General features: G+C 38.6%; 1 protein-coding gene across 2 annotated transcripts; it reads right to left on the minus strand.

The window, feature by feature from the left end:
• Nucleotides 1–11,530: 11,530 nt before the first annotated feature.
• mgat3a (beta-1,4-mannosyl-glycoprotein 4-beta-N-acetylglucosaminyltransferase a) lies at nucleotides 11,531–24,130 on the minus strand. Of its 2 annotated transcripts, none has more exons than XM_056753429.1 (3): nucleotides 24,077–24,130; nucleotides 14,689–14,893; nucleotides 11,531–14,447 (listed from the first exon to the last, which is right to left on the minus strand). In XM_056753429.1, the coding sequence occupies exons 2-3, from the start codon at nucleotides 14,890–14,892 to the stop codon at nucleotides 13,200–13,202; spliced, it is 1,452 nt and encodes a 483-aa protein (XP_056609407.1). In that variant the 5' UTR covers nucleotide 14,893; nucleotides 24,077–24,130; the 3' UTR covers nucleotides 11,531–13,199. The 2 variants fall into 2 exon arrangements, with proteins under 2 accessions (XP_056609407.1, XP_056609406.1); XM_056753428.1 differs by lacking the exon at nucleotides 24,077–24,130 and adding an exon at nucleotides 23,721–24,070.

The raw sequence follows: 24,130 nt of genomic DNA on the forward strand, positions 1-24,130 counted from the left end.
TCGTGCCGCCATTGCTACGCCCAACCGATAGAGGGCGTCATTCTTTTTCTTTTTGTAAGGTTTATTGGCGGTGGGCACGACGACTTTTGGCGCTTTACCGCCACCAAGTGAACTGGAGTGTGAAGTGACACGGGGAAAAAGAAAACCAAAGAAACGTATATTTGTTACCTAATATAAGCTCGAAAGACATATTATCTGTCTGTAACTTTTTCCAGAATCTGTCTCTCTTTACAATATATACACTGTAATAAAATATGCTCGACTGTTTCAGTTTCGCCACAAAATATAACGTTACACAATCCAGTTTCCTGATTTAATATAAATGTCCAAGAACGTCCTAATCTTAGTCTTGTTATTATTACTTCTTCTCTTCTTTTAAAGTCACTTCCGGTCTCATGATTTTGTAATCCTACTTTACACAAAGGTGTAAATGTTTAGACATAAACATAATTTTAAGAACAGTCAGCGTTATGTCTTTGAATCAGCTGTAAAGATGATGTCTTTTTTTGACCAGCCCGTAAATTGCAACGTATATGGCTTGATATAAACATGTCAGTTTGCATAAGATTATGAGTACGTTAGGCTATATATTGTTAAACCAAATATTAGTTTCACCAGCATTTTGGTCGTTATGTGATGTTAACTGTTTTAAAATACATGCCATTAACAAAATCGTTTATACGAACAGAAAACAACAGTTCTTTATTATCATAGAGATCAAGTGTGTATTAAACTGGCCATGTGAGACAAAGGGCTATGTAGTCCGATGTTCATCAACATATTAAATACAGTATTGAAGTGTACTTTCTGAAATATGTTTTTACTGTCAAACTGCTTTACAATAAGTGTATTTAAAACGTACTTTGATTAAGTTTAGTTACATACCTGGGCAGTAGCACTGTTTTTTTTATATTGTAATATGTTAAAAATATATTGTAGGTATTTAAATGTACATTTAATCTAAAGAAATTAAAGAACTTTTGTCTTCTTTTATCTGAATGTTCTATATGAAATCATTAAGCCCAAAATGCTAAACTACTAGGGAAGTAGTAAACATACTTGGCAATAAAGCTCCTACTGATTCAGATATTTTTTCTTCTCATATCCAATTGCTTCCTCTACTGGGCAACGTTTACATCACAGCCTTAATCGTTCAGTTTACGTGGGTGATGATATGGAGCAGGGGCTCTCAACTCCACTTTCCTGCAACCCATTTAACTCCATTCTTAATTAAACTATCCCACCTGCAACTTTCTAATAATCTTGAATGGTTTTTAACCATTCAAGATTACAGTATCAAAACATTGTCTCATGACATTATTATGAACCTTGAGATGGAGACCAACGTATACTCAGAATAAGACACAATACAACTCCCAAAGAGGTTAAACAACAGGAAAGTAAGGAACAAATAATATGAATAGAAGTGAATAATAAAATAAAGGAATGAATATTGTAATAAATGAAATAGAATAATAAAATGAAATAAACAAGTGTATGTTTCTATCCAGATCTATCAGTAATTATGAGACTTTTTTCTCCTTTATGTCAGAAAATGAATATAATGAATTTCATCTCTTCATGTATGTGTATTAACAATAATTATTCATTTTGATAATAATTAGGGGCTGGTAAATGTACAGTCGTGGCCAAAAGTTTTGAGAATTACATAAATATTTGTTTTCAAAAATTTTGCTGCTAAACTGCTTTTAGATCTTTGTTCAGTTGTTTCTGTGATGAACTGAAATATAATTACAAGCACTTCATACGTTTCAAAGGCTTTTATCGACAATTACATGACATTCATGCAAAGAGTCAGTATTTGCAGTGTTGGCCCTTCTTTTTCAGGACCTCTCCAATTCGACTGGGCATGCTCTCAATCAACTTCTGGGCCAAATCCTGACTGATAGCAACCCATTCTTTCATAATAACTTCTTGGAGTTTGTCAGAATAAGTGGGTTTTTGTTTGTCCACCCGCCTCTTGAGGATTGACCACAAGTTCTCAATGGGATTAAGATCTGGGGAGTTTCCAGGCCATGGACCCAAAATTTCAACATTCTGGTCCCCGAGCCACTTAGTTATCACTTTTGACTTATGGCACGGTGCTCCATCGTGCTGGAAAATGCTTTGTTCTTCACCAAACCGTTGTTGGAAGTTGCTGTTGGAGGGTGTTTTGGTACCATTCTTTATTCATGGCTGTGTTTTTGGGCAGAATTGTGAGTGAGCCCACTCCCTTGGATGAGAAGCAACCCCACACATGAATGGTGTTAGGATGCTTTACTGTTGGCATGACACAGGACTGATGGTAGCGCTCACCTTTTCTTCTCCGGACAAGCCTTTTTCCAGATGTCCCAAACAATCGGAAAGGGGCTTCATCGGAGAATAAGACTTTGCCCCAGTCATCAGCAGTCCATTCACTATACTTTCTGCAGAAGATCAATCTGTCCCTGATGTTTTTTTTTTGAGAGAAGTGACTTTGCTGCCCTTCTTGACACCAGGCAATCTTCCAAAAGTCTTCGCCTCACTGTGCGTGCAGATGCTCTCACACCTGCCTGCTTCCATTCCTGAGCAAGCTCTGCACTGGTGGCACTCCGATCCCGCAGCTGAATCCTCTTTAGGAGACGAACCTGGCGCTTGCTGGACTTTCTTGGACGCCCTGAAGCCTTCTTTACAAGAATTGAACCTCTTTCCTTGAAGTTCTTGATGAACCTATAAATTGTTGATTTAGGTGCAATCTTAGTAGCCACAATGTCCTTGCCTGTGAAGCCATTTTTATGCAACGCAATGATGGCTGGACGCGTTTCTTTGCAGGTCACCATGGTTAACAATGGAAGAACAATGATTTCAAGCATCACCCTCCTTTTAACATGTAGAGTCTGCCATTCTAACCCGATCAGCCTGACATAATGATCTCCAGCCTTGTGCTTGTCAACATTCTGACCTGAGTTAACAAGATGATTACTGAAATGATCTCAGCAGGTCCTTTAATGACAGCAATGAAATGCAGTCGAAAGGTTTTTTGGGGATTAAGTTAATTTTCATGGCAAAGAAGGACTATGCAATTCATCTGATCACTCTTCATAACATTCTGGATTATATGCAAATTGCTATTATAAAAATTTAAGCAGCAATTTTTCCAATTTTCAATATTTATGTAATTCTCAAAACTTTTGGCCACGACTGTAGTGAACATGAAATGGTTAATCTGTCACATGATTTGGGAGTAGTCACGTGGGAATTGGTTTATTACCTGCTCACCTTATGTGGGCAGGAGGAGGTGAATGGGGAGAAAATGTACTCTTTGTTGATCATCAATTAAGATCTATAATATTCTTTCAACATGTTTGTCGAGTTTTAAACGGATTACTGGAATACAGTTTCTAATTCATTCTGGAAATTTCTCTGCGTGAGAAATACATGGTGTGGCGTGTGAGTGTGTGAACGGGTTGAAATGTGAGTGTCTCATGAACAATGTGTGCAAAAATGCAACAATGCATCAGGCGAAACGGCCTCAGGCTTTGAAATAAATGCTGCATTGAGTACATCACCGGCCATATTGCTCCAGGCAAGACTGTCCTATACAAACATAAGGGGAGCTTCATTTCCCTGGATAAATAGCACATTAACGTTTACATTTCTTTAACAATTATAATGTTTCACAATCTACGGGAAGAACAAAAGCGTTTAATTTATTTGTAATCTTGATTGTTACTTAGAAATTGAATCAATTCCATAAGGAATTGTGAAATATCCAACAATAGTCCTTTTATTCAACTCACAAAGCTTCTAGGTGGCACCATGATAAAGTCGTATTTTGACAGTACAAAAAAATAACTTTATTTTATGTAGCGCCTTTAAAAGTAGCATCTCAAAGCGCTTCACATAAGTAAAAATAGACGGACCAAATTCAACATATATTAGATCAAATCATTTAAGGCCTTGTAAATCACTAGAAGGATTTTAAAATCAATTAGCAATTTGACAAGAGGACAATGTAAGGTTTCCAAAATAGGTGTAATGTGAACTCTTGCACATGGTGTATAGAAAAAAAAAAAATCTCAATAACTTGTGTGTATATATACAGACAGCCAGAAACAAATGTTTTTGATTTTCAAAGCAACATGTGGTCAATATCATTTACAATTCAAATCTGTCGAAGGTTCCATAAACTACTGCTGGAGAACTGTTTGGGAGCATAGGGCCACTCGAGAGGCGGTATCACGTGCCTTTTCATATTTCCCCATTGAATGCATTTTCCTCTGACGCCGTTTAGCAAGTTGCCTTGTAGAATGAGACCTGAGGGGTATTCCAGAAAGCCGGGGCCTGTTTCTATAAGGAGGTTCAAACAACTTATTACATTTCATGCAGTGTGTTACGTTGCAGTTGTGACCGTATGACTGAATATCATTAACTTACACTGGTAAAACCCGTACTCAGACCCCAATTTCTGAGCCTCCCCAATTACAGGCTATCAACCAAATGAAAAGGACGAGCAGAGACAAGACCACTGACCAAAAATGTATTTATTTAAGTTATTAAAAAAACACCTGGAGCTCAACATCAGTGATAAAATTTAATGAAGGAATCATCCCACTGGGTTTTGTTTAGACAGTTCCCCTGGGCCGGCCACCCATACACTGGCCACACACACCCAAAAAGAAAGGAAAAATATACTTGCAAAGAAACAATTCACAACAAATAAATTAAAGTTGGTTCCCTTCTTTCACGTTATGTCTTGACTTAAACACTTCACCACTCCATTCAGAAAACAAAATAAATGCAAATCAAAACACTTCAAACCAACCAAAACCAAAAAGATAATTAATTTACACCCACTCAACGCCAATCAGATAAACCAAGGCCAAAAGAGCAACAGAACAAATAAACCACAATTACTAAATTCCGAAATAGAGCGGGATAAATGTAAAGCAAGACAACGAAAGAATTACAACCAACCAAAATAAAGAAAGAAACAAACTAAATAAATTGGTAAATAAACAATAATAATAATAATAATAATAATAATACAATAAAGCAGCGTAACAAAACGAAATTACAATTTCACTCTGTTACACACACATTTAAACCAAATACACAAACAATGAATAGACTCAAATCAAATGAAAATACGCCAGCGACATGAGCGAGCCCCGATGGCACCAGAGTCAACGGCCATGGGTTTAGAGCGTATCCAAAGTGAGCGTTGTATAGGCGTCGTATCCAACGTGTGCGTTGTACAACATTCAAGGCAATCGCGAGCAGTCCATGCAATCACGAGCGTTCAATGCAACAAGAGAATCCCGAGTCCCAAACAGGAAACGATATTTTAACCACAGCAAAACAGCAGCTAGCAACTTCAGAAAAACAAATAACATTTTCGTTTGCTCCCTCCACACTCCTCTCAGATTTATAGTCACACAAACCGGGTAAGGGAAACATAATATTACCTTTCACGTGCAAGACACTCACTCACACATGCTCACTAGCAATGTCTGGACGCACCCGACTAATCTAAAATTACATAAAGCAAGCACATTAAGCAAACTTGTGAATTAAGTTAAATTCCTACGAACACCCATATTCTAGATTTATATTTCCCTCCCGTCTATGATCCACCAGTTTAACAGAGCCTACCTTTCTCGAGGAGTGAAGGAGATTCAAGAGCAACACAAACAGGTCACATCGATGCCATGTCATGATGCACTTAACTCACCTGAATCTATATAGGTACGTAATTACCTGACGTACCCACCCACTTAATGTCCCGCTATTTTTAAAGGGGCCACGCAGACTACTCTTAAAAAAAGCCATCCCACTACACAGTGTTTGAAAGTAAGTAGTCTACCAAGTCCTAAGTCCTGAGTCTGCCAAGTCCTAAGGTGAATTAATAAAGTTATTGGCTTGTAAAAATAGGAATCGACTTTGATTCACTAAAACGAGACGTATCTCTAACCGCCGCGTATCTACGTCACTAGACATAGTCCCCGCCTATGTTTTGCTGGGACTGCAGGGAAAACTTCACTCTCTCTCCTCCCCCAAAACACTGTCGCTCGTTCGTGATTCGTGTACCTTCTAAAACCTGTGTTCTACGTTGTGACACTAAAGTGTGTCTTATTTACAAAGGAAGAACTTCTGAGGAAACAATGGTTTCAATTCATTTTCAAATGACACCAGAGGAGTATAACCCCATGGTTTTACTGCACGCGTTATTTCACCGAACATTGCTTTTATAATCTTGGCATTTTCACTGCAGTATACGTTAAAAGACGATCCTTGAAAGGGGGAAAATACTTACCTTATATGGACCTGTTAGCTCCACCGAATCATAACCTGTAAGTGTGACTATTTATTATTGTGTGAACTTCAAGAAATACTGTATTTGTGTGCCTAATGTCTGTGTTTAGCTAATGCATTTAACGCTTACGTTAACATGTACCGTTATTTCTGGGGTATTACAGTTTGTTTATCTAGCTATGAACCCGGCTAATTTAAGTGTTCAATCTGTTATCGTCGATCTATTATCTACTATCCTCTTCGGTTTCTTCGTCAGACTCGGGATCAAACTGGTAAGGGGAAATCCCCGCCATCTCTATCTATACACTGTATATAATATATAACATGTAAACCGTAATCCAACAATGATGGTAGGCGTTCCAATTGCGACACATGATGAACGCTGTGACAAATTGAAGGAATGGGAAGAAGGAGGAGGGAACTGGCGAATGTCCAAGAACTTTTAATAAAAAATAAACAAACAACAAAACGAAAGTAAATGCCGGCAGCTCCCGCACGGTCGACGGCTGGACACACAAACATAAACAATAGCATAAAATCTAGGCCTGGTCCTCTCTCGTCATACACTCCGGTTGCTCGTCCTTTTATGCTTCCGAGCTCCTTCAATGAGATTCGATAGCTGTTGTGTTTTCTGTGGAGTTCAGTAATTTGTGAGATTTTTGTTTAATCAAATGTTTTGGAATACAAGTGTATACATGTTCCAAATAACACTAATGGAAAAATGTTTGAGGTTTAGCGGGTTATAGTGTAGTGCCCCTTTAAGAGAGGAGTGTCCTGTGAGAAACATGTGACCAGTGTTTACTATAAAAGAGGAAGTGCAAGATTCACTTGATTTGTAATGACTTTCAACCCAGTGTGCAGCCACTTGGTAAGCTCTTAATTTCAAATGGGTTTTGTCTGCTTTGTGATGATGATGATGATGATGATGATGATGATGATGATGATGATGGTGATTATTGTTGTTGTTGTTGTTGTTGTTGTGGTGTTAATTTTATTATATATTTGTATTTTGACTGATGTTGTTTATTGTTGCTTATTGTTATTGGGATATTGAGGTAATGAACTGGGGCTGTTTGTATGTATGAAAATTGAAACATTGCACTTTCTGTTTTCCAGGTTTATTACCTGGTTATCCTTTGTGAAATTAAAATAAAGAAACAAATATGGAAAACCGAGTAATATCCTTTGTACACTGGGTTGCCCTTTCCGTGGAAACCAAAAACGGAACAATACCTGTGCAACGAGCAGCTTGTGTCCTGCCTTGCTCGTTACAAACGCGTTTGACCAATCACAGCACACTACACCACTTACCAATCACATAACACTAGGCTAGCAGATAGGAGGGGATTAGACAGATGAATCATGGAACGAATCATTTGAGATTCAGTCAAGTAAGATAAGAAAAATTACCTATTATTACGACATAATGGTATTTTTACACCTTCTATGTACATAAACTTGTTGTTGGAGAATCCATAAACCAAAGTAAGACCTTAACAATTATGTGCTAATCACTCTTTAAACCTTGAACTCGGAGTTGGTTTACTTAGAAATTAGAAATTCAATTTACTCTGGGTAGGCTTATCCTGGGTTAAGCATGTGAACCACGACTGTAAAAGCCATGATCAACGGAGCACTGATATGAGGATTCACAGGGCAACGGCACCAAAAAAAGCAACATGGCGGCAGAAAGCACTTGAGATCGAGACTTTCCGTTCTGCATTACTGATTTGCTGAAAATGACTATTTTTTTTATTAATAAATAGATAAATGTAACAATCAATAAATAAATTAATCATTAAATGAATGAAACAACAGAAATAAGAAAGAAATAATAAAAAAAACGTAATGTTCTTACTCGCTGTGCTCTAGTTATACTAATGAATCGCCATGATGTATAGGACATCTGTAGGGCGTCAGACCTTCGTTTAAAGTTCGGAGCAGATTTGAATTGGAGTGGCTGCACGTCAAAATTAATTGTTTATTACCTTTATCGCTTCATTTCTGCATGGATGTCTGTATTTATCAATTCATTAATTCACTTTATTATGTAATTTCTCATCGTCTATGGAAAATTATGCTATGATGTAATACACGTACGATGGCTGATGTTATTGATGTAAGGTAGGATGAGATCAATTTTGATATATCTAATTCACTGTAAATAAAAAATGTGCTCGCTCTCCTGAATTCAAAGTACGCCCAAATGAATAAATGCAGCCTCTTCACATACTGAATGCTTTATAAAAGCAAATATGACATAAGTCACTTAGATGGTTTCTGTTGCGTCAAAAGGTGTGCCACAAATTACTGTATTAATGAATGAATGAATGAGGAACACCACTTGCGGTTTAATAGGTGGAGGATATCTAAATAAAGAAAACCTGCTACCGACCAGGTTTGGTTCACAGAGTAAGTTACTATGGTTACTGACATGAGCATAAATTACCTCTCCATACAAACAGCCTGAGTTACTCCGGTTTCTCTGGTTTGACATACCTCCCTTCTGAAACAGGCCCTAGGTGATGTGAAATACCCGGGTAAGTTTAAATGATAGCGATATTAAGTGAGGCCAAGTATGGTGTCCCATTTTTTTAACCTATCCAAGTGGACAAACACACAGCAGTGAATTACACACACACCCAGAGCGGTGAGCAGCCGTGGCTGCGGCGGCTGGGGTGCAGTTGGGGGTAGCAGTGCCTTGCTCTAGGGTTTCACCTCAGCCGTGGTGTTGAAGGTGAGGAGAGCGCTGATCATTCACTCCTCCCACATACAATCGCTGCTGGTACTGATGGTCCTACACCCATAGCTTCAAAGCTCTCACTCTGGAGGGTAAACCATTCGAAGGGCTTAGGGCATTGGGATGTGCCCTTCGAAATGGAACGCAGGGTAGATTTCTTTTTGGGAGGTTGACTGAACTTACTCTTATCAGGTGTTTTGGAAACAACATGATCATAGTAAGCAGGTTTTGGGTTAATCAATCAAAAGTCCTTGGTTAAGCTGATGGTAAGTTAACCCTGCTTTCTGGAATACACCCCTGATGCTTTTCAGTCTGAGGCCGTTTCACCCGATGCCTGATTGGGTGAGAGCTTAATAGTGGTGTAACTTTGTTTTGAAAAGTGGTGTGGAAAAAAACAATTAAAAGTTTAATAAAAAGTTTCTTTCTCGTTAGCAATATTTAACATATCTAGTTGGGGGTTACGTCTATTGCATACTCCGCTTTTTGACTTCAGCTCATGTGGTTCAAAGCAGTGCTCGAATGTACATGATCCCCTGGCGCCCTGCATTCTTTTCTTTCTTAGTCATTTTTCTGCGTAAGCCTGACAGAGGTGTTGAGGCATTTTATTCATACCATGTAAAGAGTATCTTTGGAGATCACATGCTCCTCCCCATCACACTCTGACAGTCAACACAACCCACTTAATTTCTTGTAATTGTCTGTCATTTTGGGAAGGTCACTTGGCTGTTGCCGTGCTATACACTTAAAAACAGTTTATTCCTATGACTAAATATGTCACTTGTTCATTGGTTTACGCGTTTTTGTGCATGGACACTGGATGGAGCTTAGTCCTGGCACCATTTTAGAACTGATGCCGTTTTATCTGATAACTGAGTAGACCACTGATGCTGAGGTTTTGAGGACATTGTAATGTTTGTTGTATATACGCATTTTTGTAGGTGCTCAGTCAACCCTCGAGCACCCACGCTAAGTTTAAGAAGGGGGCGAGACCAAATAAACCTCGGGCTCCCATGATTCTTTGCGCAGATTCTTTGCGTGGTGACGCCGCCTCCTTATGGGCTTGGGATGATGACGCAGAAGGGCACTTCAAGAAACAGTTGTTTGGTCCCATACACCCTTTAACCCTTAAGATCTCTCACTCTGGAGGCTAAACCATTCGAAGGGCTTAGGGCATAGTGATGAACTCTTCGAAATGGAACGCAGGGCATATATGGGTGGCTGCAGGACAGGTCATCTTCTTCTATTGATGTTTAATGACAGTTGTGGAAACATATTCCGAAGCGATGTTTTCAAGGGAGAAAGTGGTATTATTATTACTCAATGCTACAGGATCACAGACGGGAATACGAATGTATCCATTGGAATATAATATAACAATAACAATTCAGTTGATGATCAATATGATGACTGTACAGAGAACATGACACACCAAGTGGAAAAACATAGGCCTACCTAAATCTCTGTAAACATTTCTGGCTTTAAAAAAGCTTGAAGAGATAATGAAAAGCGAATACCCTGAAGCCCGAGATAACTTGAAATGGAACCATTGTTATTTTGTGTTCACTGAGGATGTTGACTTCACATGCAAAACAAAGCTGTGTGTTTTGCTGGTACTCTCATCTCATCTATTTGTATGAGAGAATATTGAAAATTATAATGACTGTACACTATACCTAAGTAGAAAGCTTCCAGTTCTACAGAAATTGTGTTTCGAATAAAAAATATTTGCCTTATGCAAGGACAGTGCCAAGGTGTTCACATCAAACAGGCACCACATCTAAATTAACAAAGAACATCATCCAATGAAGTAACCTATTGAGTTAACATCTCCATCTCAATGAATCACCAGCACACCGCAATGAATAAAAACAGCAAACTTACACCTTCACATCTGTTCTCTTCTCCCCCACTCAGCTCAGATTACCATAAAGCACACCTATATACAGGGTATAAGAAGTCTACGTGAACAAAGAATTTAAATATTCAAGTTTGGAATCATTTTAAAGGTCTCCGTGTGATTGGTATAATGCACTGAAAAAAATAACATTTAGGATTTACTTTAATAAAATGTTGTGCAAATTGCACAACATTTTTTTAAAGTAAAAAGAGCTGCTATAATTCAAGTACAACTTACTAACCAGAATAAAGTAAATTCTACTTCATAAATACATTTCGTTTTTGTTAAATATCAAACAAACAAAAATGATGCGGAACAAAATCATGTGTCTAGCTCAAACTTCACAGATCACTTACTTTCATATTGAAATATACAATTCAAAGAAGAGACTGGTGGTCTCTGTACTAGCATTAGCACAGTTACATAACACATTAATGATGTGACTGTAATGACTAATATCATACATCTACAAAATGATTTATGTAGTCTCAACACAAAATATATAAGTAGACTTAATTAGACCAATTTAAATGGGTTTAACATAATACAATTGAGTTGGATTTACTTCAATTAAAATGACTCAAACAAAATATTAAAAATCTAAACAACCAAAATTAGTCGATTTTATTCCCATAATTTTTGACATTATTTTAATTGATTTGTTTGTTTATTAATCGAAAACAGGAACATTATTATACAAAGTATATTCTACTAAGGCACATGGGGGTTTTATAGTGGAGCAGAACAGAAGAGCAGATCACAATAAAGGTTTGAGTGAATATTCTGCTCACTGTTGAGAGTGTGTATCCATCATTCATCACAAATGAAAGGAGTTGGCATGGTAATTTAAAAATAAAATCTAACCCATACCTCTTTCATGCACCTTCCTGGTCTTTTGTGCACAACTCAATAGCATTCTTTCAAAAAAGTTTTGCTGTCGAAATCTTTTATCTCAAAAAAATAACTTTATCTTTTCAACTGGCATCACATTCCACGTTACACATTTCACAACTCAGTCAGTTGACAATGAATACAAAAGACCCACCCTTTATGTTTGTTAAGTAGGTTGTGAATGTATATGCAATTTTGTTTCCAATGAGAAGCCAGTGTATTTGACTAATACTTTGTAACTTTAAATTGTTGACTACACTTATTGTTCAGTACTTTGACAGTATTAAACGCTCTCTCAATTTTAAGATTCTTTGGATAAAAAATATTAAATGTAACCAATATACATGTTTAAAATCAATTTTCAAACCTAAAACTAATCCAGACTTTTTTAGTTCACTTAAAAATGTTTTGCGTCCCATCAGCCACAGATACTTGCACTTACTTTTAATCATCAGTTATGATTGTCCTGCAGTGAATGAACTTTGAGACCATAAGAAGCGGGATATATATATATATATAATCAGGAAAATCAGTGGAATGTCAACATACTTGTACTGCTGCCGTTTCGTGTTTGTTATCCATTAAACCATAAAAACAGATAAATGATACAACCCGTAAGAACACTCTTGTCTTGTTCACAGTCTCACAGTCTCTCGAGTGAAAATCTCAGCGTCTTTGACTCAAGTAGCAACGTATGCACAATAATACCTAGAATGTTTAGTTTCCTTTAACAATTCCTCAGCAAATGTTTACCCATAGAGATAATGCACATATTGTGTATAGGCACTGTTTGATGAAACCCTAATGAGCTCTGTTTGCCTCTGCTAGAAATATAAAAGCCACACCAAACATCACCAAGGCATTAAAGTGATGAAAAATCATTAATTCACCCCCTTGTCATATCAATCATCTATGACTTTCCTTCTTCCGCAGAACACAGAAGCAGATATTTTTAAGAATGTTGTTAAAAACACTCATTCACTTGCATTGGTGTTGTGTCCATAAAATAGAAATAAATGGGTTTTCCGTTCAGTTATCAACTTTCTTGATAATATCTTTTATGTTTTACGGAAGACAGTCATACAGGTTTGAAACGACAAGAGTAAATGATGACCGAAATTCTCATGTTTGGATGCCCTATATCTTTAAAGTATTGACATACTTTTTCCCTAGAGTTCACATAGTTTATCATGAAAAAATATTTTCACCTCATATCATCAGGTCATAAATTTCCGGTATGTGCAATCTGTTACAAGTTCTAAAAAAAGAATAAAACTGCGTCCGACCCCCATTGGTTATAGCATTGTTGTCTGTAGAGCAATGTTTTGATAGTACCACAGTGAATAACCTTTAGGGTAAAAACAGTTAGTGAAGTGGTCAGTTATCCAGATTTGCAAATGGGTTCTCCAACAAATGACGATATTTTTCATAGTTGTCCATCAAGTGTTTTGGGGCATACATATGCTCCTTGGGATCTGTAGGTGGATAGTCTGGTAATGACCCATCAAACCAGCCGCCTGTCTGTATCAGCTTTTTAATAAAATGTAACTTGAGTTTCTCGCCGTAATCGCCCCAGCGTGGAAAGTCTCCGTTCTGGGCCGATATAAGTTTGTAATAAATGCCTTCTGGTTTGAAGCACCATGAACAGTGCCATCCAGCGTAATGAACTGGGCTCCCGATGGCCCACGGCACAAGAATCTTTCCAGTGGAATTCTCATATTCCCGAAATCCTGGCATCGTATAATACGTCCGGCGTCGAAGAAGAATCCCATCGTTCTTGTAAACCTTAGATAGCATGGCTACCGTGCAGCATGACAAGATGTTCAGCGTACCAAACTGTTTCCAGTAAAATCCATAGAGCGATTTCCGCATGTGGATCCCGACCGGCTCGGTCCAGCCGTCATACAGTTTTAGGAACAGGATTCCCTCTCGTGCAGGAATTTCATCCGCGTCATCTATGACAAAAATATCGTCCGCTTTTGCGCCTTGAATACGCAACATTCCGTTTTTGGTCAAATATGTGCGCAGGTAATCATCTGCGATCCAGCCGTCAAGGCGGCCGCCGTTTGGAAAATGGTCCAGGAAAATGTAAAGGATTTTGTGCTTAATATAATCGAAGGTTCCGTTTTGGAGCTGCTGCTGGAAGTAAAGAGGCCTCTGGTCACCATAAGCGGTAAAATTGGATTCGCAAACTAAAAACACGTCCACGACGTCTGCAAGTTCGTGGAATCGAGCGTGTAGCAGGTCAAACTCGTGGTTAATGTTGATGGCATTGATGACTCGACGTGGAGTTGCTCTGGGTGTTAATCTCGTCTTGGTTGGGAGGTTTGAATGTTGGACGATTGTAGGTATGCCGCAGTGAGGGCCGTGCCAGCCTTGAAGACAAGTACATTGATCCGCGTTCGCCCTCCTCTTGACTGTGGCGTTGTCCTCTCCGTGATAATGAAGTAAGATGCGCTGCGATGCAGATTCACCCATTTTGGTCCCCTCGCGGAAACACGTTGCTCCAGATTTTGTGCGGACGAAAAAGGGTGTGTGATCGTCTTGGAGAACAAATCTTTGGTTGTGAAGTTTTTCCGTTGAAACAGTGGAATCTGATTGGATAACGCTTGATTCAACAAAGGCCTATTTGGAGAGAAATGTATTGATAAACTCAGTTTGGATTCCTGACTTATATTTTCAAGATCCCCTTACATTCTGAGAATCAGAAGAAATACATTGAAAAGGAATACCTTTTCCATTCAAAGTAGTCTATAATTTACCGTTATACAGTTTTAACAATAATTTTGTTTAAATAACTTCACTTGTTGAATTACATTTTAAAGCGTTGAATTACATTTTAAAGCGTTGTCTTCTGCATCATTACCTTTAAGTGGTGCTTGTAGAAGTTAATATCCGGCACGTTCCAGAAGAAACTGCCGACCATCTTTAGGCTATTTAGGTGTAAGGATGGAGAAGAAAACTCTTGCAGCAATGGAATATTGTGCAAAGCTTTGTAGTAATATTGGAAGGATATGAAACAAAGCCCTAGAATGCACAACAGGCAGCACCTAATTTTTTTTATTCTCATCCTGTAACAGAAAAAAAATCAGTTAGCTAAATTACACAGGTTGAGATCACAACAAATTCTTCAGGATACACTGAAACATCAATGCTTGGTTGAAATTATTTTTTATTTAAAACAATTTAAGTTCATTAGAACTAATAAAAACGATTTAGATATTTTTCAGAAATGTATCACATAGAAGTCAATAAGGGTCAGTATATTTTTGTTTCGAAATGACATGATGATGAGTAAAAACATTTTCTTTTTTGGGGAAGCTAAGTGAGTGAGGGCTTTTTTACGACATCTGCAGAATTACTTGCAACATTAGCGTGACTTAAAAGCATTTCAACTCTCAACTTCCTGAGTGTTTACAGTTCCAAATATAACCACAAAACCCACAGTGTGATAAACTGTGTTCACTACCTCTCCAAAAGCATGAGACAAACAAAATCTAAACAGCCCTATTGTTGAAGCATATTAAACAAGATCTTAAAACAAAGTCAACAACACTAGTATCGATTAAAAGCAATTGCAAAAATACCACAGAAAAGTTATGAAAATGTAATAACATTGATACATTTTAAGTGTCGCTGAAAAGTATAAGTATCCATTTTGGTACCTTTGAAAAACTTTCTAAGTGTCACAAATAACAGGAATTTGTTATGTTGCTGGGTTGCTGTTACGTGGTTACACCATTACGTGTTCGATTCATATTTAACTAGAGATATTTATATAGAACTGTGCTTTTGTCTCACAGTCTTAAGTCACATTTGTTGCCTGAGTGCATGTTGGCCTATCAAACATTTACACACAACAGCATGTTATTCACAACTCTTTACCTTAGCATCATGTGGGTTGTTCATCTCCACAGTCACTTGTACCAACACGATTTAGTTTAACATTATATATTTACACTGCTAATCTTAACTCCTGCCAAACAAGAGTCAACATATATGTGCCTTCCATATAACACACCCTCAAAACCTAACACTGTCCCTTTAGTGAATGCTTGATTCTGCCAATCGTAGCATTTAGTTGCATAACACTGCGTGACAATGTTTCCTAACCGGTTTTGTTGTGGGCTCATGTCTTGTCTAGTAAAATTATTTTGTGTTTTGATTTTATTGGGTTGTTTTGTGTCACTCTTAGCCCGGGGTAGATTCAGTCATTTAAAAGTGAATCATATGCTAAATCAACAAGCTGGAATTGACTCACATTACATTCACAGAAGGCGGCATGCAGGTAGAGGCTTGCATCTGTTGATATGATTTGATCTCAATGCATGTGTTGAAACAAAGAAAGACTGCGACAGCTTAAGGCCTTGCTACGATCTACTTGCACAATGGGTTCTTTTCGGATGAAAAACATAAGGTGGTTTGTAAAGGTATGCCCCCCTCCCTTTTTTCATAACAATAACTTTGAAGCCCCTCCCTCACAGTTCCTACCCCAATATAGTATTCTAAAACTGCACAGATATATATTTGTTACAATAAAAACTTCACATAGGGCAATACATATCTTTGTTTGTTTGTTTTTTATGTATTTATCAAGCACAATTTAATACAACTGTTGTTGTATTAAAAATAGAAATATACTGGTTGATCTAATGTTCCCCAGTAGCACGTTCCATAGTGTTGGAGCCGCAACAGGAAAAGCGTGATCGCCCTTCAGTTTGAATATAGATCTGCAAACTGTTTGTGGCGAGAAGGTCTGCAGCGGGAGAGAGAGCTGGGAGACGAGGGGTGAGTAAATGAGGCAAGTGCAAATGACGAAACATCTATATCGCAATACAGTAAGTGGCGTGAGGAGCGTATAAACAGCCCGGAGAAGCAAAGCGAGAAGAGAGAGACATGGACTTCTAACAGGAAGGATATGAGAAAAGAATCTGTGGATGGACATTTATTTGAAGCACCTGTGTGCGGTTGTTTCATTTGTTAGTTGTATTTAAGTATAAATAAAGTCAGCAGCAGTCAAAGCAGACCCGTCCACTTCATCCCTTTCTTTGAACTTGTTACACTGTTAGTAGTAACTGATCATAAGACCTTAAAGACTAAGCCGATATATGATACGTCAAGATACGTTGGTGCTCAACCAATTAAGGATTTAAAAACAAACAGTAAAAGTTTGTATACTATACGGAAACGAACTGGCAACCATTGAAGATAGGACAGAGTCGGTGGGATGTGCTCATGCTTGGGTGTACCTATTGACAGCCTAGCCACTGCATTCTGCACAGCCTGTAAACGTGCCAAGGCCGCCTGGCTAACTCGAATATACAGAGTATTACAGTAATCTCTCATGGAATCGCCAGGCTATCACCTCACTCCGCTCACTGTCCCCATATTCCTAGTCACCCACACCTGTAGCTTGTCACCCGCCTCCTCAGTCACAGTCTCATCCAGTCCCAATGTCTCACTAGCTCCCTACTCTGGTCTGGCGAAATAGTGTAACGGATTCATTCTCCAGTACACTCCATTTACAGCAAACCTCACATTGTTTCCGCACCGACGCATCCAAGGTCTACACTGGTCTGAATCCCTTTGGACTCAAGTTGGACCTCTCGTACAGTCTCTCTTCAGGTTTTTGGAACATCTACACAAGGTTTTCGGACGGTGCATTGGAGACTCATCATGAGCGCACAATTATATTCCCTTCATCAAGGAAATTTATCCGTCTCTGATTTTGCCAACAGGATTCGCACACTAGCCACTGGGAGTGGGTGGAATGAACCAGCTCTGATCACAGTTTACCGACATGGATTTAACCAGAAGTTGCAAGTCCACCTCGCCAGTTTCGATGATTCCAACTCTCCGAGCTTCTCCATATGAGTGCGCAGAGTCAACTTAACCCCTTTCGTCAACCAAAGAATTCCCGGTATCCTGCTCCCCACGATCTGGATGAGCCCATAGAGATTGGAAATACCCGTATACCCAATGCTGAGTTGCAAAGGAGGTTGATCCAGGGTCTATGCTTGTATTGCAGTGCATCGGGGCATCTCCGAGCTACATGCCCCATTTTTCCAACACGCTGTGATGAGTAACATCCAGTGTGCATCTGTTTCTTTCCACTACATGTTGATGTTTATCTGTCCACATCTGATTCTGTTCTCACTTTCACAGCCCTCATTGATTCTGGGTTTGCCAGAAACTTAATCCCCGGGGCTCTCTGCCGCCAGCGCAACCTCTTGAAAAAGGATATTCCAGTCCATTACCAAGTCCTGTCAGTTCTGGGCCTTCCTCTCAGCAGACGAAGCGTAAAATTCCAGACGGGTCCAGTGAAATTTGCAAATTAGTGTTTGCCATGAAGAGGAGATAAACCTTTTAGTGCTGGAATCGCAATCATCTTAGGTCATCGTGGTTAATTCAACACCCATCAGAAATATGCTGGTTTGTCTCCCAGACAATCTCTCAATTCAGTTCCCCGATGGTAATAAGGATTTCCAATAAATCTTTTGTTCGACCCGGGCTCTAGAGGGGTGGAGTCACCTGTTTTTCATTCTCATGATCACAAAAATCTCCAGTACAACAGAGACGCAACACGCCTAAACCCATGTCAAGCCAGATGAGCCATGATTTTTACACGTTTCCAGTTTCAGACATTCTTTTGACCTGCTCTTTTCAGTATACACAGCCCACCAGATGCAGAACCTTTCGCCGAGCCATTACTCCCCGAGTCTTTGTTCGTATGTACCATCCCCTGATCTCAAGAAGATGCCTTTACCGCAGCCAAAACTCCTCAAACTTGTCCGCCTGTTTCACACTAAATTAACAGAAAAAGTGAGTTAACTGCAAAATATGTTAAAGCGACATGGCATGGCACGGGAGCACCACGGCAATGATCCAGCACCTAAAACGCAAATATGTTTGAGTCTTTGATGAGGAGGAAGGGAGTTCAACAGCAGGTTAAGTCACTACAGAATCCTACTTTTGTTCCGTGTTGAAGTGAAGAACGTAATGTCCCTGGTGCGGGTGTGTACTCGTTATCCATCTTGACAAGCATGACAAGTTAGCGTTAGCTGGTTAATAACAGTAGTGAAGCAGGGCTGGTATAGTTACTTTGCACTTTGCATTGCAAGACTAAGACACGTTTTTAGTAATTTTGTCTCTTTTCCAGTCGGAATATCTAAAAAATCTTTAATCAAGATTACTTGACAAGAAAAATGGCATGAGAAAATTAGGTCATGCTTAAAACTTCTGTTTGAGATTATATCTCATTAAGATTATTTTTCCTACCCCATTGGCAGATAATTTTGCTTGTTTTAAGCAAACAATCACTTAACTTTGAGGTGTTTTTTTCAGAAAACAAGACATAATTTCTTATGCTATTTCATGTGTCTAGTAAATGTATCTTGATTTAAGACAAAACTGTCCTGTGAGAGTGTGTGCGTCTGCAGTGTAGTTTAGAGACAAACTTCTGACATTCAAACAAATCCTGCTAAATTTTCTGATTTGAATTGTTCCTTATTTTTTATAAATTATTATTATTATAACAGCTCAGGGATGATCAAGGAGCAACATGTTTGTGCACTTTCGGAAGATTTTATTTCTGTTTTGAATAAAGGGTTGGAAATGAATGCTTTTCTTGTTTTTGTTTGTTTATCCGATTCATCGATTAATCGAAAAAATAATCAATAGATTAATCGATTATTAAACTAATTGTTAGTTGCAGCCCTATAGAACATAATTCAAATGGTGTCATTTTCTTAAATTCTGTAACACAGTAAACAAAGTTAGTCAGATCAACCTTGTGTTGCTTATTATTGCAGACAGGTTTCATAAGTCAGTGACAGATATTAAAATAATAGAAACTCATAATAGCAAATCCTAAATGATAGTCTAAGTACAGTAATTATAACCTTGCTGAATTAAAGTGTGGGTTGTGACCTGTGATTGTTCAGGCTCAATTTATGTTAGTATTAACTGCAGTCCTTTAAAACAGAAACAGCATTCGTTTTTAAAGGGTTCATGTGTGTAATATGTGTTTCTCTCTGTCTCTGGTGTGTTATAAGTTGCCCATGCATGTTTTAGACACGTAAAATTGCAAAGATCATGGTGTCGGAACAAAAGATGCATTCTATCTAAAAGCGAACTCTCCCCCAGACCTGCCTGAAACTCCTCGTGCAACCACACCCCCACAAATCTACGTCATTTCAGTTATGACCTGACTAATACCGCCTAAATCTAAGCGCAAGAAAAGTGGGCGTACTTGTAAATCAAATTATATCGTCACTGCCGCAGCCATGTCGTGGAGACGCTGTGTGTTTCGTTGCGAAAAGAAAGACTCTTTGTTTGCCATGCCAAAAGATGAGACAAAATGTTTGGTTACATTTGCAAATTCAGCTGATGAGCAAAGTGAAACAAAGTCCTAAAACGGAAGAAGGAACCGGCGAACATAAAACGACTTTTAATAATAAAAAAAAAAACGATGTAAAATCCGTCAGCTCCCTCACGGTCGACTTACGGCCACACAAACATAATGAAACCAAACATAATGTCCAGCCCTGGTCCTCTCTCCTCGTACACTCATGTCGCTTGTCATTTTGTTTCCGATCTCTTCCGTGAGAGATGTGAGACCGGTGCAATGCGCAGCTGACACTCGTGTTCACTCGCTACACCAGCCCTGCGTCGTTCCCTCAAGGCACTCGTCCCGCCTTGTTTATAATGCGGTTTATTGTCTTTGTTGAGTCGAGACGAGACGTGGCGTAACACTGGTTGATCAAGAAGGGCCAATGCACTCCATTACCCTTCCCTGCTGTAATGCGAGCTTGTTTCTCACACAAACTCTGTATAATGTATATGGTTGTTTTTTATTGACTTTATAATATCGTATATAAAAGGTTAAACAGTTAGCTATAGTTTTTAACTATGTAACATAACATATTTTTAATAAAACCTTACCAATTCTTTCCTGCTTATGTCGCGGTGACAAAGTTGATACATCTTCATTTTCCGTATCAGATTCGGGCTTGAATTGATAAAAGGAAGTACCGATGATATTGTTTCACCTTTCAGTACAATTGCTTTTGAACCTGACGTTCCGAATATGGTAAGAAGCGCTACAGTTCCTTTGCACAGTATTCGACTGGTTAACTGGCCAATCATAGCACAGCTCGCTTTACAGAGCGATGAGCTTTGTAAAATATCAGCGTGTTTCAAAGACGCGGAGCAAAGAGGATACAAACATGCACGGTATGTGGAAAATACAGCGTTTTTAACCTAAAATCGTGTATACACATTACATTACATCTAAAACAAAAAAAAATGTTTTAGCTGCTGTTATTTGACCCCTTTAAAGATTCAGACAGTCCACATATTATGATTTTTTTGTGTGCAAACTAGTAAAGTGGGTGATAGAACCTGTTAAAGTCCCTCATAGCTGTTATACTAAATATCAAGGCTTTTCACGCTTGACCAATTCAAATAAAGAAACTTCATCTTCCATTTATTCCATTGTTTTCCCTTCCTCTCTAAAACTGTGTATAAATGCATGTGTGTGTTCATGTTTGTGTGCGTGTCTGTGTGTGTGTGTGTGTTTTCTCCGAGGGCACCTATGCCTGAAGCACAATGGTTCATTCTTTTCTCCAAGGATCCTTCAATTCTCAAATGTCAATGTTGTTTTCAGTTTGTACAAAAGCTCTGTTCTCCTGGTTTGGGAACACACACACACAGACTCAGCACACCCGCAATCCTGCGCTGTCATGCACTGTAGCACTGTACCGTTTATCCCAAAACCGTACACACTCATCTGTGTGCAGAGAAGAGTTGCATCCTAACGACCGCATACTTGAAGATCACAAACTCCACTAATAACAGCCAAGAGTATTCGCTTGTACTTTCAGGTGTTTCCCATGTGTAATCGCATTTTTGAAACTGATCTCGAAACAGATTTATTTCTGTCTTTCGTCGTTCTGCTTGAACGCCTGAGGGGTGGGAGCATCCAATGATTAAAGCCAGAAAAATAGTCAAGCACACAGGTGCAAGAGCTTACATCCAGAACTGTGTCATGTTGTACATAAGAAACTGTTATGCAAATAAAAGGGTGACAAACCGCAGTGAAATAGAAAAAGAGGAAGAAAGCTGGTTTCGTGCCTTGTGGAAACCAGGAAACACAATAGAGAGGATTCTGATGAAGCATATGACAGATGTGCAAGATGAGAGGGAATTGGACCATAAGGGATTCAGGAATAGATTACAGTGATTTAAGTGATTAAAGCACAAATACACCGGTCAGTCTGAAGTTTTGAACAACGGATCAATTTTAGCATATAGGTTAAAATAATAGATCACAAAAAATATATAATAGATACACAATACATCTAGAAATTTGGAATGGTGTCTTCATTTTGTATTTGTGCGCTGCCAGGATGGATCGGTGATTTAAGTCTGTTATGACTTTTATCATCCTCTGCTTGCTCGGGTTAAACATTGCAGGTTACTCCACAAATTCAGTGTCCTTGTGGTGCGATTTCTGCTGTTTCACAACCTCTCTTAGCGCAAGCATGTAAAGTTAATACTGCACTTAAGCATCACTTTGCATAAACTCGTGAATGCCAAAACAACAAATTTCACTCCCCACATTTCATTAAATACCACACCCAGCCCAATCTCTGAGGTGGATGTCATTTGAATATCATTAGGGAAATAAGGGCAGAAGATATTTTAAATTCAAAGAAGCTTTCAATCCTATTATTTTGGGATTGTTGTGGTTAAGGCAGTACTTCTTTTTATAGAGGGACTGGTCGATGTGATGTTTTTGGACTCTTCCTTTAAATACTAGAGAGTTTACAACATGCTGTGGTACAACATGCTGTAATGTATAATCTGGAAAGCTAAAGGATAGATCTTCTTTGTAAAAGCAAATCATTAAATGTAAATCTTCTTTGACGCTCATTTCACCCTTTCAGCTCAGCTACTGTCAACTGTTCGGCTAATACCTGCTTGACCGATCGACAGTAGTCAACACACCAATCTGGAAAGGAAGACCTTGATAGCCTGGGTCAGGTGTCTGTGAACAGAGGGCATGGCCCTATAATTATGGAACTGTACAGACATGACATAAACACGTCTTTGTGTTATTTAGTAGGGCTGCTCGATTATCACAAAAATCTTAATCAAGATTATTTTGGCCAATCTTGAGATCCCATTTATTTAAAACGATTACTCCTAAACTTGTGAACAACATAGAACATTTTAATTAATTAACATTGGCTTTTTAACCGTGAATTCAACTGAAAAATAAATGTATAGAAGTAGCACAGCTGAACCACTGCTGAAAAGAGGATCCTTGCCGAATGGAACGTGGCACAATACTCGTTGTACATTGATTCTTTTGTTTTTGTAATTGTTTGAAGACAAAATGGACGATTTCGATTATTTTCGATTAATTGCCCTATTACTAAGACAAACTAAACCTGTTCCTCTGGATCAAGCGGTAGAGCATTAACAAAATTGTGGGTTTGAATCCAGGAAACCACATGATTAAAAATGTACACATTCTCACCCTGTTATCTTCGGATACAAGAATCTAATGCATGCACACATATGGTGTAAAAATGATTTCTTTCTGTGTAAACAGCCTACAAAACTAGACTGAAGTGTAAATAATACAAAACAATATGACCCAAAACCTAACCGATCATATACAACTTTTGCTACGGAGCGTAACTTGTTTCACGTCATTTTTAACGTATTAACAGACTTTATAAAGTACTCTTATTAAGCCATTTAACAAGTAAAAGAGTAAGGATGACCCACTGCTGGGCGCACAAAAGGAATCAATTTCTTTACGTCAACGACACAGTTAAAAAGAAGCGGAAAGGGATAACAGCTTGACGCTGCTCCCGAGGGTCTTACCTGGCGGACAGGTGTGACCACCCCACTACCTCTTCATGTAAACGTCAGTGAGCTCTTCGCATCGTTTAGATTCAGTCAAAGTGTCTGACGTTTATGCGTGTTTGTGCACTCGACTCGCTTCGGCAGGAACTAACTTCGCGCTCACACGCAGACGTGCGCGCTCTCAACCTCAGAGAGCTATGATTGTGAATCAAGACCACAATGCGCGTAACTTTTTTATAATGCGACGCCCACCGTCTGTTTTTTTCTGTCTCCCCGTGTCTCAGTCATATATCCTTCCAGTCAGTGTTTTTTGCAAGCGTGACAAATAACTTTAATGATAAGATGATGCAAGGTGCGTATCGTTAAATATTTACCTGGTAGACTTAACGGCATTTACAACACCTTGTAAGAAGACTCCAGATCTACTG

Source organism: Triplophysa dalaica, chromosome 7 (genome assembly GCF_015846415.1).
Source record: "Triplophysa dalaica isolate WHDGS20190420 chromosome 7, ASM1584641v1, whole genome shotgun sequence".
In the NCBI taxonomy this organism is placed as follows: domain Eukaryota; kingdom Metazoa; phylum Chordata; class Actinopteri; order Cypriniformes; family Nemacheilidae; genus Triplophysa; species Triplophysa dalaica.

Coding starts and splice junctions, on each gene's coding strand:
- mgat3a (XM_056753429.1), bottom strand. CDS start 14,892: ATGAGAATAAAAAAAATTAGGTGCTGCCTGTTGTGCATTCTAGGGCTT. Junction 14,448..14,688: donor TCTACAAGCACCACTTAAAG/GTAATGATGCAG, acceptor CTCTCCAAATAG/GCCTTTGTTGAATCAAGCGT.